Raw genomic sequence first — 12,900 nt, 5'->3', positions numbered from 1 at the left:
CACGCCCAAATAATTTTTTATTTATTGTAGAGATGAGGTCTCACCAAGTTGCCCGGGTGGGTCTTGAACCCACGGGCTCAGTCAATCCACTCATCTCAGCCTCCCAAAGGCATGGGATTACAGGCTGAGCCACCAAACCTGGCTTCTTTTTGTTTTGATAGATGCATTGGAGGCTATCACTGTGTGTTCTTTTGTGGATGCAATATTTACTACATGCATAAACATGAATAATTATGAATATATTCAGTACATCATATATACATGAAAGAAAAACTATCCATGCCCTTGGATCTCCAAGCTCCCCGCCTCTCAGTCTCTTAACTCCAGTAGCAGGGAGACAAATTGGGCATTCCTTAAAATGCTGTTATGAAGACAAGGAAAGAAGGTGAACTAAAGCTAAGTAGTTAAAAGAAACAAGTAAATGTGATGAATTGATGACTCAGTGAATTGGCTCTTCAGAATGGATTTTGTGTGCATTGACCTGGATCTGTGCTTGACTTCTCCAAAAGAGAAACCTCAGGTCATCTTAGGTACCCGCCCCCTGCTCAGCATGGGACAGGGCTACCTGGGGCCCCTGGAACCGCAAAGTCTACTTTTCTAGAAGTATATTTGTCTCTTACTGTCTTACATCTTTTATCCCATTCTCTGTCTTTCTGGGTTGATACTTGTTTAAAATTCCTTTACTGTATTTACACTGGAGTCGTAGAAGGGCAAGGGGATAAGCTTGTGCTATCAGTCCGCCACTTGTGGTTGGTCACACTTACTTTAAAATCCCTTTCTGTTTGTTTATAAACTTAAGTTTCCTTGGGTGCTAGTTCTGTTTGTTGATTCTGGTGACTCTCCTGCGAAGTTGGCTTTCTTCATATCTTTTCTTTATTCTTTTCTATCCCTGATGATAATTTTTATATCCTATTGTATATTTCTCTTCCTCTAATGGTTAACTTACTAAAAGTTTAGAGCCACTATCTATCAACATCAAAAATAAAACAATCATCCTCGCTGGGCTCGGTGGCTCAGCCTGTAATCCTGCGCTTTGAGAGGCTGAGGTGAGTGGGTTCGAGACCTGCCTGGGCAACTTGGCGAGACCTCATCTCTACAATAAGTCAAAAAATTAACCAGGTGTGGTATTGCGCGCCTGTAGTTCCAGCTACTTGGAAGGCTGAGACGGAAGGATCGCCGGAGCCCAGCAAGTCGAGGCTGTGGTGGCCGGGAGTGGCCACTGCACTCCAGTCTGGGTGACAGAGTGAAACTCCAACTCAAAAAAAAAAAAAGAAATCCTCCTCACCTACTCAAGACCAGAGGTTTTGTGTGAGTTTTGTTCCCCAATTCTAAGATGTATTTCCTCAATTTTAAGAATCATTTTATATCAATTGCATTAAATTTCACAACCACATTATTAACACTTGTTAAAATATGCCTTGCCTGGTGCTGTGGCTCATGCCTGTAATCCCAGCACTTTGGGAGGCAGAGGTGAGAGGATTGCCTGAGCCCAGGGGTTTGACACCAGCCTGGGCAACTTGGCGAGACCTCGTCTCTACAGTTAGTCAAAAAATTAGCCAGGTGTGGTGGCACGTGCCTGTAGTTCCAGCTACTTGGAAGGCTAAAGCAGAAGAATTGCCTGAGCCCAGCAGTTCGAGGCTGTGGTGGCTGTGAGCATGCTACTGCACTCCAGCCTGGGAGGCAGAGTGAGACTCCAACTAAAAAAAACAAAAAACAAACTGTTAACTTGATCTAGATTCATTGCTTACTACTATTTCTTACTTTCCCCTAAAAAGAAAAAAAGCTGCCTTAGATTCTGGAACAAGGTGGAGGGTAAATAAATAAATGAATGAATGGGTGAGTGGGCAGATAGATGGATGATAGATAATTCATTTTGCTTTCTCCTCACAGTCCCCTGCTGGGCTTTCTGTCAGAACGTGTACATCATGGTCTTTCCATTATCTGCTTTGCATGTCAGTCCCTCCCACCCCTCTGAGTGTTTGCTCTCTCACCTATGTATAAAATAGAAGATGAGCCGGGCTCGGTGGCTCAGCCTGTAATCCCGCGCCTTTGGGAGGCTGAGGTGAGTGGATTGCCTGAGCTCGCGGGTTCGAGACCCGCCTGGGTGGCGAGACCTCATCTCTACAATAAATCAAAAAATCAGCCGGGCATGGTAGCACGCGCCTGGAATTCCGGCTACTTGGAAGGCTGAGGCGGAAGGATCGCCGGAGCCCAGCAGGTCGAGGCTGCGGTGGCCAGGAGCCGCCACTGCAGTCCAGTCTGGGTGACAAAGTGAGACTCTAACTCAAAAAAAAAACCAAAACAGACAAAATAAATAAATAAAATAAAATAGAAGACGTAGTAGGGGTGATCTATAAGGTGTTAGGGAGAATGACCTGCCCCTTCACTGGCTCATAGCAGCCCAAGCCAGCACCTCCTTTCTAGCTCCACCCACAGAAGCAAGTGCCACCCTTCCTCACCCTTAGCCCCTGGGTCTCCCCACTTCCTTCAGAGGAATCACTTAGCTCCCCTGAAACTCTTTTCAGCCCTAGTTGGTCTTCTCCAGCTAAGAGCCCACACCCCCTGTGAGCCTCCAATGTCACAGGGTTTGACCTGCAGTTAATATCTTGGTGGCAGGGACAGGTGGTGGGCAGATATGAGCTAGAGTTCTGCACAGTGTCAGAAGCCCCTGGGAGCTGAGATAGACCTGAGAGCTGAGCCTGAAGTTGGGTGGGCACCAAGCAGGCAGTGATGTTTGCTGAGGGAAAAGTTCCGGTGGGAAACCAAATGAATGAGTGAGGCAATAGCTAAATAAATGGAAGAATTAATGATTGGAAGATGCATAAATTAATGACTGAATGGAAGGACAAATTAATGAAAAATGGAGGTGTGAATTTAAAAATTAATGAGTGAGAGAATGAATGAGTAGTTGAATGGGGAAACAAGTGATTGAGGAAACTGGCAACTGTGGGTTGCAGGTTTCTGGGAGGATTGACTTTGTTCCAACTCCCTCATCTCTTTTCTCTACCCCCAGTGTCCTCTATTTCTCCATCCACCGCTATGAGCAGGGTCGGTTCTGGCCCCACCTTCAGGCCTCTAACTGGTCCACCACAGGTTTTGGCCAAGGCCAAGGATATACCATTAATGTGCCTTGGAACCAGGTCAGCATCTGCTTACCCTCTGCCCCCAAGTGAAATCCAGCCCCACTCTTCTGCCACCTCGGGGCAGGTGGCTGAACATCCCCCATCATGCCTCTATGTCTGCAGGTGGGGATGCGGGATGCCGACTACATTGCCGCTTTCCTGCACATCCTGCTGCCAGTCGCTCTTGAGGTCCTGAGGGTCTGGGGTGTGTTGGGGAAGGGGTGATGTTGATGGATGGGCCGTGAAGGCAAGTAGCCTCATGTAGTCCGTTCCCCCCTCAGTTCCAGCCTCAGCTGGTCCTGGTGGCTGCTGGATTTGATGCCCTCCAAGGAGACCCCAAGGTAAGGCGGGCTCCTTGGGGTGGCCAGTGGACAGAAGGGGCTGCATGCAGCCAGGCTGACCTGCCATGTTTCCCCAGGGTGAGATGGCTGCCACTCCGGCGGGATTCGCCCAACTAACCCACCTGCTCATGGGTTTGGCGGGAGGCAAGCTGATCCTGTCTCTGGAGGTGAGTGACTCACCTATGTCTCAGCCTGTGGATCCTGGAGGACTTAAGGACACAGCTTACAAGTCCACCAGGAGTTCCTGGTCCAGCATGTCACTAACCAGCGGGACAACCTTGCATAGGTCACTTCACTTCTTTGTGCCTTTGCTTTCCTTCTCTAAAATGGGCATAATAATAACGGTAATCACCTCATATTGTTCAGTGAGTTAAATGAGGGTACCCTCTAAGTTCCTTGTTGCTTGACACATAGTATGCACCCTGGTATCGTTGCTGTTATTATTATTGTGGTCATTATTCTTTCCTGGTAACATCCGGTCCTTTTCTGACCCCCCTAACAATTCCTCTCCTCAGGGTGGCTACAATCTCCGCTCCCTGGCTGAGGGTGTCAGTGCCTCGCTCCATACTCTTCTGGGAGACCCCTGTCCGATGCTGGAGTCCCCTGGTGCCCCCTGCCTGAGGTGAGTCCAGGTGGTAGAGGGGAAAAGTGAGAGACTCACTGCCTACCCAGGGGCTATTGCATCACGTTTTCTTCTGCCCTCTAGTGCCCAGGCTTCACTCTCCTGTACTCTGGAAGCCCTCGAGCCCTTCTGGGAGGTCCTTGTGAGACCAGGTAGGAAATGGGGAACCAGCTTGGTGGGGGTTGGGCATGGAACCTACTGATGGGGAGATTCTGTTCCAGAACCCCTCTGACTTTCCTGGGCCGCCGTGGTGAGGGAGGGTCAGGCCCGCTGTTTCCCTGGGCCCTGGTTTCAGGCCTCACACTCCTTGTTCTGTTTGGGTCACCTGAGTTCCAGAGTATGATGGAGATCAAGATTGAAAGGGTAGGATGACCGTGACTTCCCTTTGTAGCTGAAACTCTAGAGGAAGACAACATGGAAGAGGACAACACAGAGGAAAACGAAGAGGAAGGACCTTGGGAGCCCCCTGTACTCCCAATCCTGACATGGCCGGTGCTGCAGGCTCGCACGGGACTGGTCTATGACCAACGGATGATGAGTCACTGCAACTTATGGGACAGGTATGTAGTCAGAGGGCTGGATAAGTGGGTGTGGGATCCTTCCCCTCAGGCACTAAGCCCCTACCTCTCTTTTGCCCTCACTGCTAGCCACCACCCCGAAATGCCCCAGCGCATCTCACGGATCATGTACCGTCTGGAGGAGCTGAGCCTTGCCAGGCGCTGCCTCACCCTGCCTGTGCGCCCTGCCACAGACTCCGAGCTGCTCACCTGCCACAGGTCAGACCCCCCATGCCTGGGGTGGGTGGGCTCCCCGGGCTGTGGGTGGAGCCTCGGGGGCTAAAGCCTGAGGTTTCTATCCCTGGTGTGTGGAGCTGCTGTGGGACTGGAGAGGGGCCCAAGTTCCTATCTCAGGGGCGGGGCCCAGGGACAGGATGGAGCTTCCTCAGAGTCCGCTGGGCACTCCTCTCTGTGCCTGCAGTGCTGAGTACTTGGGTCGCCTCCGGGCCACGGAGAAGATGAAAACCCGGGAGCTGCACCGTGAGAGCTCCAACTTTGACTCCATCTACATCTGCCCCAGCACCTTTGCCTGTGCGCAGCTGGCTACTGGTGCTGTCTGCCGCCTGGTGGAGGCTGTGCTTGCAGGAGAGGTGCGCCCTCTTTGGGATGGGGCATTGGGCTGGGGAGGGGAGGTCCCGGGGGGCTGGGAAGAGATGGCTGTCTGCTGCTTATAGAGGCTCTGAGAGAGTCAGGCAGAGCCTGAGGAAAGGGGCCATGGAGAGGGGCACGGGGGAGCTAGCAACCTGGGGAGTCTTGGAGGGCGCAGGAAAGTGAGAAAAGAAGAAAGGGGAGAGCCAGCATGAGAGCAGGCAGTCCTGTCTTAGCTCCCCGCTCCTCCCCAGGTTTTGAATGGTGTTGCTGTGGTGCGCCCCCCAGGACACCATGCTGAGCTGGATGCAGCTTGCGGTTTCTGCTTTTTCAACTCTGTGGCTGTGGCTGCTCGCCATGCCCAGGCCATTAGTGGGCGTGCCCTGCGGTAAGGGCACCCTGGGGGCCCCCAAATCCTGAACCTTGTGGGGACCTGGATGCTCCCTCCCAGCCCAGTACTTACTCAGCAGGCCTAGTAGTATAGCCCCCAGGACTTCCCCAGAAACAAGCAAGGGCCCAATAGCCCAACACTTCCCCAGAAAAGGACCAAGAATGGAGCCTCAGTGCTTATCCAGATAGGAACCCCGGATTGTGGCACCTGGGCACTTATAAGACAGGATCCAGGGCTCCCACCCAGCATTTCTGGCCTCTAACAGCTGTCCCAACAGCACCCAGGTCCAAGCCCTCATTCCAAAAGACCCAGGATCTATCCCCTGGCAGTAGCTGCCCAGGACTCAGGGTCCAGTTCCCTAGTAATTACCCAGAAGAGCCCAGGGTCCAGCTCCATGCACTTGCTCAGGCCTATAGGGAAGCTCTCAGGACCCCAGATCAGGCTTTTATCCTTAACTAATAGGACCTAGAAGCCTGATGCCCAGCACTTTCCCAGGAGCCTCAGGGTCCTGCTACCCCGCTGTAAATGCCCTCGCAGACTCCAGGAGTCTAGCCCCAGCCCTATTCCAGGGAGAGAGTATTCTAGGTTACTGAGGAGCTCTGCCTTCCCCAGGATCCTAATTGTGGACTGGGACATCCATCATGGTAATGGAACTCAGCACATGTTTGAGGATGACCCCAGGTAAGGGACTGGGGTCAGGACCAAGGGTGTGGTCAGGGAGGTGGGCGAGGTATGTCTCAGGGGTGCCAGGGCCCTAACCAGCCACGGCCGCTTTCCACTCCATCCCTGGCAGTGTCCTATACGTGTCCTTGCACCGCTATGACCATGGAACCTTCTTCCCCATGGGGGATGAGGGCTCTAGCAGCCAGATGGGCCGGGCTGCGGGCACGGGCTTCACTGTCAACGTGGCCTGGAATGGGCCCCGCATGGGTGATGCTGACTACCTGGCTGCCTGGCATCGACTGGTGCTTCCTATTGCCTATGAGGTATGGCCCAGGAAGTATGTAATATGCCTGTGCGAGTGGCAGCATGTGCCTGCCTCCTCAGCATGTGTGCATCTGACTGCTGGGTTGACTATAGTGACAGCTCTCGGGGCAGGGCAGGGGTTGACTGTGATGGCTTTGCATATTTGTGCACAAGTGGCTGTATGTGACTGCCTTCTCTGCGTGATGTTGTATGTGTGAGCCACTGTCTTGGTTGTGTGTGTGATGACCTCTGTGGTAGCTGTATGTGTCTTGGCTGAATCTGTGTCCCATGAGTGCCTGTCTGGATATGAGGGTGGTCACAGGTAATGCCATCCCTGTGGAACTGCATGTGCAAGGGAGGGATTTGAGTATATGTGTGCATTTCCACACAGATGGCTGCTTGTCACCACCTTTTCTCTGTGATGGATATGATAATGTATGTCACTGTATGCAGCCATCTCTGTGTGGGCCTGTGTGGACCCCTCTGGACATGGACATGGACAGCTCTGTCTAGCTGTCTGCCCTGGCTATGTGTGTGTGTGTCTATATGACTGGAAAATGATCTGAATGTGACCACGTTCCCTGCGTGTGAGCTAGGGAAGCTGGTGGTGTACATGGTTGACTCTGTAAGGGTGTAGAAGCATGAGCGCCACTCTGTCCCTGGGTGCGGGTGTGTGCCTTCAGATCTGCATGTGTGTCTGATATGCATGGGCAGCCAGGACAGCCTTCTGTATGTGTACAGCTGTGTGTGCAAGTGACCACCTCCTGTGATCACAAGAGCACATGTGACCATTGGGACTTTGTGGTGATGGCATGCATATGATTGTGACTGTACAGGGTAGCTGTGGATTCTTATTCCCTCTGAGAAACTGCTTATGTGTGCATAACTATTGTGGATGTGTAGTCCTGGTCTGTATGGGACTGTCTGATTGTGCGGAGGTGTGTGTGGCTATATGTGACTGTCTTCTCTGTGTGTGGCACTTGCATTGTCATCCTGTGTTGTAGAAGTGTGCTTGTGCCTCCCTTTGTCACTGTATATATAAAAACCCTGTATCTTGTGCATGTGTGTCCCACATTTGATCCTGGGATGCCTGTGTGTGAGGACATGTCTCTGTTTCTTTTGTCACTGTCTTCTGATATCTGAGTCTCCATGTCTCCTATCTCATGTGCCCATGTGTCCATTTCTCGGTCTCCATGTAAGTTGGTGTCTCTGTTTCTACTATCTCCAAGTCTCTACTTTTTGTGTTTCCGTCTTCCCCTCCTTATTTTCAGATCACTGGTCTCGTGTCCCTGTCTCTCTGACTTGCATCTCTATGTCTTCATTTGTCCTTGTCTCCATTACCTACTACCTACTGAAGCCCCCACCCTCATGCCTATGCATTTCTTCTCTCCCTGTCTCAGTTTAACCCAGAACTGGTGCTGGTCTCAGCTGGCTTTGATGCTGCACGGGGGGACCCGCTGGGGGGCTGCCAGGTGTCACCTGAGGGTTATGCCCACCTCACCCACCTGCTGATGGGCCTTGCCAATGGCCGCATTATCCTTATCCTGGAGGTAACTCTCTCTCAGTCCCTCTTCCTACACTGGGAAGGTAGACTGGAAGAGTTGGCTGCATCACTTGGGGCAGTTTCCTAAAATCTTTTCCTAAAATCTCCTTTAAGTGTCCCTGCCTGGGATTGTTGGATTGTTAGCACATAATGGGTATTAATGACAACAATAACACCAATATTAACAGCTTTAACTGAGTGCTCACTGTGTGCCAAGCACTCTTCTCAGCACTTTATGTGTATTATTCATTCATTCACTTGGCAAAGCAGCATTTTGAGGTAGGTGCTTACCTTGTTATTTTCCTCTCTGAAGATCAAGGAAACCAGTATTGACTAGCCTGAGGTCATACATTTACTAATGGCAGAGCCAGGGCTTGAACCCATGCAGCCTGGCTCCAGGGTCTGTGCTTTTATTACTACCTGAACTGCCTCTAACAAGTTCCTGGGACAAAGGAAATTCACTGACCTTTCATAAATGACTCAGTGTCCCTACTCCCTGTGTCTCAGTTTCCTCATCTATAAGACGGGGCAGGCTAATCACGGAGGAGTACCTGGCATGTGGTAAGCGCTGTGTAAATGCTGGATCATGTTACTACTATGCATTGTACAGACATTATTTTAACCCCTCAGCAACCTTCTGTGCTGGTACTTTCACTGCTTTACAGATGAGGAAAGTAAGTCACAGAGAAGTTAATTGGTTTGCCAGAAGTCCCATTTGTAGTGTGCCCAGGACTACTTGTGGCAGGGCATGTGGTAGTTAGGAACATGGATGATTTTGTCACATAGCCAAGCTTCAAACCCCAGTGCTGACTCTTCAGCTGTTGTGACCTCAGACAAGTCATCTAACTATTCTGTGCCTCGGTTTCTTTATCTGTAAAAAGAATACAGACTGGGGTTCCTATAGAGGCAAAGAAGGTTAGGACAGGGGTTTGTGTAGAGAGAAAGGCCAGTTGTTCTTGTACTAAGGTCAGGGCAGGGGCTTTTGTATGGGTTCACAGTGGGCGTCTTGTGCAGGTCAGGTCAATGGTTACTGTATGGTGTGAGGCCAGGGGTTCCTAGACAGTGTGAAGATGGATTTCTCTATGACTTGAAGGCAAGTTTCTGTATAGATTTACCATTTAGCACCTGTGGTTGTGAGGACTAAGTGAGTCACTATGCATGAAGTACTTAAAATAGGGTCTGGCACACAGCAAACACAATAAATGTCTGCTATCATCAGTACTGTTATCTTGCACTTTATATCATAATTCACATCCCTCTCCCCACTCCCAACCGCTACCTCACACAATGGGTGCTGCCCATCTTACAGATGTGGGTTCTGTTCACTAGTTCCCAATATTCCCTTCCTCACTCTAGACTCTGCTGGCTTGCAGGGCTGGGGGGATGGGATTGGGAAGGCAGGGTATCTTGTCCTCCAAATTCCCTGATGAGTACCCATCATACCTTTTGCTCCCCTTTTCCTTTACAAAGGGTGGCTATAACCTGACATCCATCTCAGAGTCCATGGCTGCCTGCACCCGCTCCCTTCTTGGAGACCCGCCACCCCTGCTGGCCCTGCCACGGCCCCCACTATCAGGGGCCCTGTCCTCTATCACTGAGACCATTCAAGTCCATCGCAGATACTGGCGCAGCTTGCGGGTCATAAGTGAGTGGACGTGGGAAATTGGGGTAATGGGGAGACTCAGTGAAACAGGGAACTGGGGGCAGGGATTAAGGCAGGAAAGGGGATAGCACCCACATTAAAGGATCTCCCTCCCTGATTCCAGAGGTAGAAGACAAGGAGGGACCCTCCAGTTCTAAGTCAGTCACCAAAAAGGCATCCCAGCCATTCAGTCCTGGGTCAGCTGAGAGGATGACTGCACCAGAAAAGAATGGTGTGGAAGCAGGCATAGGGAAGGCCATCTCAGCATTATCTGGGGAAGAGTCTACTCCAGACCAGACTAAGTCAAAGACAGCTGTGGTGGCACTCACTCAGGACCAGTCCTCAGAGCCAGCCAGTGGAGGAGCCATGCTGGCCCAGACCACTTTGGAGGCATCCGCGGGGGGAGCCATGCTGGGCCAGACCACCTCGGAGGAGGCTATGGGGGGAGCCAATCTGGATCAGACCACCTCAGTGGAGACTGTGGGAGGAGCCACACTGGGCCAGACCACCTCAGTCGATGCTGTTGGGGGAGCCATGCTGGACCAGACTACTTCAGAGGAAGCTGTAGGAGGAGCTACACTGGCCCAGACCACCTCAGAGGCAGCCATGGAGGAAGCCACACTGGACCAGACCACCTCAGAGAAGGCTATGGGGGGCACCGAGCTGATCCAAACTCCTCTAGCCTCATGCTCAGAAAATCAGACCTCCTCAACCTCGCCTATGCAAGGGGCCACACCCCAGATATCCCCCAGTAAGCTGATTGGGACTCTCAGGATCTTGGAACAACGCAGCAAATCTCAGGTAAGGCCCACCACACCCAGGTAGTGGGGAAGAGCAAGCAAGAGTTGAGCCTCCCTGATACATCTTTTGCTTCTGTGTGTCCAGGAGGCCCCAGAAGAGAAGAGCCCACTAGGAGAGGCAGCTGGAGGTCAGGACATGGATGGTTCTATGCGGATACAGGGATTTGGGGACCTTGCTGACACTGATCAGGTGAGCTCAAGGAGAGGCTGAGACCGTAGCTTCCTGCTTTTGCCCATTTGTGTCTCCAGGGAGGAGCATGTTTGTAGTAACATGTAATGGAGATATGAGGTCCCCAACTTACCCAGTTTCGCCTACCCACCCCAGGCCATGTTTTATGCTGTGACACCACTTCCCTGGTGTCCCCATTTGGTGGCAGTATGCCCCATACCTGCAGCAGGCCTGGATGTGACCCAACCTTGTGGGGACTGTGGAACACTTCAGGAGAATTGGGTGTGTCTGTCTTGCTATCAGGTACGGAGCAGAGGAAGGGCATGGGGTGGATGTTGGCCCGGGAGAAAGCCACAGCTGGGGGTTGACCCCCACCTGACACTCACACCCCAACCTCAGGTCTACTGCGGTCGTTACATCAATGCCCATATGCTCCAACACCACCAAGACTCTGGACACCCACTGGTTCTCAGCTACGTCGACCTGTCCGCCTGGTGTTACCACTGTCAGGCCTATGTCCACCACCAGGTGGGCCCCGGGTAGACCCTTTAACGTGTGCACACTCACCCCCACACAGACACCCTTTCTGTGATTGGGTTAGGGGAGAACGCAGATCCTTCTGCATGATTATATTGCGCGGTGCAGGGGCTGCGGGACAGTCCAGGAGACAGAGTGGTTGAGGGCTGGAGTGGGGACAGCCTCCTGGCTGAGGTAGAGTCCTCGCTCTCTCTCACCGACCCTGTTCTTGCCTCCTCCTCAGGCTCTTCTAGATGTGAAGAACGTCGCCCACCAGAACAAGTTTGGGGAGGCCATGCCCCACCCACACTAAACCCCAGAATGTGCTCCCTCTTCTCTACCTTCTGAGGCCCAAGATAGACCAGCTGTAGTTCATTCCAACCTGTACCTTGGATGAGGGGTAGCCTCTCACTCCAGCCCATCATGAATATCCTTTGCAACTTCCCAAGGGTGCTTATTTAAGTGTAAATATGTCTAAGAGGACTACATGATCAGTTGCGAATCTCCCCCTCCCAACTGCGTGCTTGAGGAACAGCACTCCTCCACCCACCCAGAAGGAAGGGAAAGCAGCTCAGTGGCCCCAAGAGGGAGCTGATACCACAAGGGTAATATTGGAGGGAGGCGGGGTCCACTGGCAGGTATGGCAGGGTTGCATATGTAATAAAGTACAAGCTGTTACACAACCTGGAGAAAGCCTTTTGACTTTGAATTAGGTGGGGACTCCACATCCCTGGCCAGCAAGGCCAATGAATAATGGAGTGAGGGAGTGGATCTTCATCAGGTCAACTCTCTGCCCATCCATTGCCCAAAAAAACTAACTGAAAATAGAGCAGGCAGCTTAACTGGCTCCACTGGAATTAAATGGCAGACTCCATGAGAAAACAGGTGCTTGTGTTAGAAATAGGGGCCTCACAGCCAGTCCCAGCCATACCTTAGGTTGAGAAGACAAGTAGCAGGAAATATCCCTAGCGGGCTTCAGTTTCCCCATCTATCTCATTGGCCTGATGGGGGTGTATGGGGAGAGGGTCCAAGTTTAACTTGGATGTGGTCATGGGTAGCTTCCTGGCGGGGAGGAAGGTGGGAAATCGGAGGACAGTTTCGAAGTTCTCACAGGAGTCAAGGCTGAGGTCTCCCAAGCTGACCACCAGAACCCACCCGGTCAAGATGAGGACCGCTGAGGGTCTGCAGGGCTTCAGCCAGCCCTCTTTTAAAAGCCCTCAGTTGTCTAGGAGCTGGCCATAAAATTTTTTTTAAAAGCCCTCTGGATGCCCCCATCCAGTTCTCCCTGCTTATAGCTCATTGGTCAGAGCTGTGTCATGTGGCTGTCATAGCTGCAAGGGAGTCTGGGAAAGTCTCAGCTCAGCAGACATTCAAGTTCTTTCTGCTGCACAGAATCACCCCTCCCCGCAACTCTCCCTCCAGGAGCAGACGCGAGCCTCTCTGGAGCGGCCAAAACGCCGGCTGAGGCGGTACAGGCAGCAAGGCCTGCAAGATATCCTCACAAAAGGCTGCCAGAGCCTGACCATCCAGGTCAAAGTCGGACACACACACACACACACACACACACAAAACCGGCAGAAAATCCCATCCCAGGCAGAGGCGACTAGAGGTCCGGCCGCCCGCCGCGCACCCTGAGGCTCCCA

General features: G+C 52.0%; 1 protein-coding gene across 3 annotated transcripts in view; it reads left to right on the top strand.

The window, feature by feature from the left end:
• Positions 1-11,935, top strand: part of HDAC6 (histone deacetylase 6) — a 23,259-nt gene extending 11,324 nt beyond the window's left edge. For 2 of the 3 annotated variants that reach the window (XR_002482432.1, XR_504835.2), the window contains exons 11-29: positions 3,014-3,140; positions 3,246-3,311; positions 3,404-3,463; positions 3,541-3,630; positions 3,979-4,085; positions 4,170-4,237; positions 4,477-4,645; positions 4,733-4,861; positions 5,064-5,232; positions 5,485-5,618; positions 6,234-6,302; positions 6,415-6,607; positions 7,988-8,137; positions 9,601-9,775; positions 9,897-10,593; positions 10,661-10,762; positions 10,898-11,044; positions 11,141-11,269; positions 11,502-11,935. Coding sequence is in view for 1 of the 3 variants with exons in the window: in XM_021716702.1 (XP_021572377.1) it covers positions 3,014-3,140; positions 3,246-3,311; positions 3,404-3,463; positions 3,541-3,630; positions 3,979-4,085; positions 4,170-4,237; positions 4,477-4,645; positions 4,733-4,861; positions 5,064-5,232; positions 5,485-5,618; positions 6,234-6,302; positions 6,415-6,607; positions 7,988-8,137; positions 9,601-9,775; positions 9,897-10,573; positions 10,658-10,762; positions 10,898-11,044; positions 11,141-11,269; positions 11,502-11,570 (2,833 nt within the window). In the remaining 2 variants the exon portion in view is untranslated. Of the gene's footprint in view, positions 1-3,013; positions 3,141-3,245; positions 3,312-3,403; positions 3,464-3,540; positions 3,631-3,978; positions 4,086-4,169; positions 4,238-4,476; positions 4,646-4,732; positions 4,862-5,063; positions 5,233-5,484; positions 5,619-6,233; positions 6,303-6,414; positions 6,608-7,987; positions 8,138-9,600; positions 9,776-9,896; positions 10,594-10,657; positions 10,763-10,897; positions 11,045-11,140; positions 11,270-11,501 lie in introns of all 3 variants that reach the window. The other variant, XM_021716702.1, reaches the window with a different exon arrangement.
• The last annotated feature ends 965 nt before the right edge of the window (positions 11,936-12,900 follow it).

This window comes from Carlito syrichta, unplaced genomic scaffold, assembly GCF_000164805.1.
Source record: "Carlito syrichta isolate Samal-C Ts95f unplaced genomic scaffold, Tarsius_syrichta-2.0.1 Scaffold308875, whole genome shotgun sequence".
Classification (NCBI taxonomy): Eukaryota; Metazoa; Chordata; class Mammalia; order Primates; family Tarsiidae; genus Carlito; species Carlito syrichta.
Note: the sequence above shows the minus strand (reverse complement) of the source record. Positions and strands in the feature narration are given on the sequence as shown.